This window comes from Vigna radiata, chromosome 11 (genome assembly GCF_000741045.1).
Source record: "Vigna radiata var. radiata cultivar VC1973A chromosome 11, Vradiata_ver6, whole genome shotgun sequence".
In the NCBI taxonomy this organism is placed as follows: domain Eukaryota; kingdom Viridiplantae; phylum Streptophyta; class Magnoliopsida; order Fabales; family Fabaceae; genus Vigna; species Vigna radiata.
Genome location: NC_028361.1, coordinates 19,446,020 through 19,449,710, shown reverse-complemented (window position 1 = coordinate 19,449,710; position 3,691 = coordinate 19,446,020). Strand labels below are relative to the sequence as shown.

Here is a 3,691-nt window from a genome sequence, read left to right as displayed (position 1 = left end):
ACATGCACTTGGATCAAATACCCTAACAAACCCATAACCAGTTGTTGGTCCTAAAAAACAACCATTAATCTCAAATTCATAACTTAATTTCTGACTAAGTCAGTACCTACCACACACTGGGGAGCCCCCTCTAAAAGAGGCAGGGAGCAGCGTTGGACTTTTGGTACAGAGGCACCTGTAAGCGATTACAACATGTCTATAATCGCTTACACAGGCACTGGTAAGCTATTATAGCATGACTGTAATCAATTAAACACACATAAAATCATCTTCAGTAATAATTCATGAACAATACTTTAGCTGTATTGATCTGCTTTCATATTTCTCGGTGGCCTGCCAAGAGTTCACAATGGTCAGAGAGACAGTTTGAGAGTTCACAATGGTGGACAGAGACTTTGGGGACCGAGAGTTTCGAATGAAATTTCCAGAGAGAGATAGTGTGTTTCATAGGGAAGAAGGGGCGCTTCGGTGGCCTGTCAAGAGTTCACAATGGTCGAGCAACAGTTTGAGAGTTCACAATGGTGGACGGAGACTTTGGGAATCGAGAGTTTCGATTGAAATTTCCAGAGAGAGTGTGTGTTTCGTAGGGAAGAAGGGGCGCAAAATCTTTTGGTTTCAGAAATTCTCTTCCCAAAAATACCCTCCAAATGAAACTTTAACATTAAAACAAAAGCAATTAAAAAAGCAAATCAGAGGATGCCACGTATCGTTGGCAAATCGTTGGCAAATTTCCGTTGTCAAAGAAACATTTTCCTTAAACTTAACGTAACTTGGATGGGTGACACTTTTATAATTGGTGAAAAAATCTCACTAAAATCAACACTCTATCTTTGACTGAAACCCTTTTTACTAAGGAAAAACTTCTTTTAACAACACTTTTTTAACAACTTTTTGACAACGCATACGTGGCAGTTTATGGTTGGTCCGTTTTAAATATTTTTTAAACATAAATTCAAATAGACCAATAAAATGATGGCACGTATCCCGTTGTCAAAAAGTGTTGTCAAAATATCATTGTCCTTTTACTAATTTAGCATTGTACACATCAGACACAAAATTCCTCTCATACTTAATTCCCATAAGTCCAACAATCATAAAGGCCCTCTTAACCTCAAACAACTTCACCAAATAAAACGTGTGATTATTAAATTATCAAAGTACAAGAGAAAATGCAATAAGGTTGCTAACATCACTTTCTAAGCGAAAAAATATCTCAAGAAAATGCTAAAATAGGTTTACAAAATGAAGGAAACATATAATATAAGTTTTATTAAATTTTGGTTGGTTATGGTGGATCAAGTTATCTGTTTTTGAGGAGCATGCAGAAGAAGAATGGAGGGAAACGACGAGAACAGAAGGTACTCTGAGGCTATAACGTTGGAGTCGTTCGAGAGCTTATCAAAGTACAAGAGAGCGTTGTTGGCGACGCCGTGGAGGCTAGTGGATCGAATGACGGGTCGGTCGATGGAGGAGGTGGAGTTGGTTGAAGTGAAGCGGCGCAGCCACCATGAGATGAAGAAGACTCTTACGTGGTGGGATCTCATATGGTTCGGAATGGGCAGCGTCATAGGTTCCGGCATCTTCGTCCTCACCGGCTTTGAGGTCAGGAACCACGTCGGACCCGCCGTCGTTTTGTCCTACGTTATCTCCGGCGTCTCTGCCATGCTTTCTGTCTTCTGCTACACCGAATTCGCCGTCGAAATTCCCGTCGCTGGTATCTTTCTTTCTTCTGCTACTTCTTTGCACGTGTTTTTCAAACCTCACCCAGGTATATAAATGGATAATTATTAGGCGGTTCGTTTGCGTACCTGAGAGTCGAGCTCGGCGATTTCGTGGCGTACATTGCATCCGGCAACATCCTTCTGGAGTACGTGGTGGGCGGCGCCGCCGTGGCTCGCTCCTGGACCTCCTATTTCGCCACTCTCTGCAACCAAGACTCCGACAAGTTCCTCATCCATGCCCACCACCTCTCTGCGGACTACAGCCACCTCGACCCCATCGCCGTCGCCGTCCTCTTCATCATTGGCCTCTTCGCCATCTCCAGCACCAAGGGCTCCTCCCGCTTCAACTACCTCGCCTCCATCCTCCACCTCCTCGTCCTCCTCTTCATCATCGTCGCCGGCCTCACCAAAGCCAACGCCGCTAACTACTCCTCCTTTCTTCCATTCGGATCCCGCGGCATCTTCCAGGTAAAGAAAACTTGATCATTTACATGATTCAAAATCAGTTTGAGTTGTTGAGATTGATTAGTTGATTCATTGTCCAATTCTTTGGAGCTAGTTTACTGTAGTTTGGTTGATGAATCTGATCCATCCTACTTGCAGGCGGCGGCGGTGTTGTTCTTCGCGTACGTGGGGTTCGACGCGGTTTCCACCATGGCGGAGGAGACGAAGAACCCTGGCAGGGACATTCCGTTGGGGCTGATAGGGTCGATGACGTGCACCACGCTTGTGTACTGCATGCTGTCGGTGACCCTCTGTTTGATGCAGAGGTTTTCAGAGGTTGACGAGAATGCTGCTTTCTCTGTGGCGTTTGAAGCGGTAGGGATGAGCTGGGCGAAGTACATAGTTGCATTTGGGGCATTGAAAGGAATGACGAGTGTTCTCCTTGTTGGTGCTGTGGGACAAGCCAGGTATCTCACTCACATTGCTAGAACACAGTTGCTACCTCCATGGCTTGCTAAGGTATGTAACAACAAACAAATGTTGCCAAAATAACACAAACACAACAACACAACATAGACTTCTCACAAACAACCCTTTTTACTGCAAGGTAAATGAGAGAACTGGGACACCCATCAATGCCACAGTTGTCATGCTTGGTGCCACTGCCATTGTTGCATTCTTCACAAAACTTGATGTTCTTGCTAACCTTCTTTCGATTTCCACTCTCTTCTTGTTCTCCCTTGTGGCGCTGGCCCTGTTGGTTCGCCGCTACTGTGCAAGAGGGGTGGCTACACAAGCCAACATTGTGAAGTTCGTTCTCTGCATTGCTCTCATATTGGGTTCTTCTGTTGCCTCAGCTGTTTACTGGGCCAACACCACGAAATGGGTTGGTTACATCATCATAGTGCCGCTTTGGCTTATGGGAACAGTGGGGATTTGGCTTTTGGTTCCGATGACGAAGAAGCCAAAGGTTTGGGGTGTGCCACTGGTGCCGTTCCTGCCATCAGCTTCCATTGGAATCAATATTTTCCTTCTTGGTTCGTTGGATAAAGCTTCGTTCAGAAGATTTGGATTCTGGACTGCGATTCTACTGGTGTATTACCTGTTTGTGGGATTGCATTCCTCTTATGATATGGCACAGATGCTGAAGAAGGAGAGAGTGGAGAGCTTGACCGAGTCAAAGTTGGATGAAGAAAATGTCGTTCCATCTCTGGCAGAGTCTGGTACAAAAAATGAAGATCATCATAACTTAAACAATTGATTTGGCTACTGTTTATATTCCACTCTGTATGTGTTTACGTGATTCTTGTTCGTGTGAAAATACTGACAAATAAGGTTTGTTTTTACAGAAGATATAAAATCAAGTTCTTTTAAATTTCCTGATTCTATAATAAAATGAAACGAAATGAAGAAGTCACAGGACCAATAAGATGAAATTGTAGTACAGGTATGCACCAAACACATTAATATCATCTCCAAGGTGCACTGTAGAATTTTATAAGTTTTAGCAATATTTTCTTGATTAT

At 43.7% G+C, this 3,691-nt stretch overlaps 1 protein-coding gene across 1 annotated transcript; it reads left to right on the top strand.

The window, feature by feature from the left end:
• Window positions 1-1,295: 1,295 nt before the first annotated feature.
• On the top strand, window positions 1,296-3,431 carry LOC106776875 (cationic amino acid transporter 1-like). Its single transcript, XM_014664338.2, has 4 exons — window positions 1,296-1,714; window positions 1,792-2,189; window positions 2,325-2,684; window positions 2,773-3,431. Exons 1-4 carry the CDS (start codon window positions 1,333-1,335, stop codon window positions 3,424-3,426), a joined length of 1,794 nt encoding a protein of 597 aa, XP_014519824.2. The 5' UTR covers window positions 1,296-1,332; the 3' UTR covers window positions 3,427-3,431.
• Window positions 3,432-3,691: the final 260 nt, after the last annotated feature.

Excerpts from the sequence above, each read along its gene's own strand:
- LOC106776875 (XM_014664338.2), top strand. The coding sequence starts at position 1,333 with ATGGAGGGAAACGACGAGAACAGAAGGTACTCTGAGGCTATAACGTTG. Across the intron at positions 1,715-1,791 it reads CGTCGAAATTCCCGTCGCTG|GCGGTTCGTTTGCGTACCTG; the intron begins GTATCTTTCTTT and ends GATAATTATTAG. Across the intron at positions 2,190-2,324 it reads GATCCCGCGGCATCTTCCAG|GCGGCGGCGGTGTTGTTCTT; the intron begins GTAAAGAAAACT and ends TCCTACTTGCAG.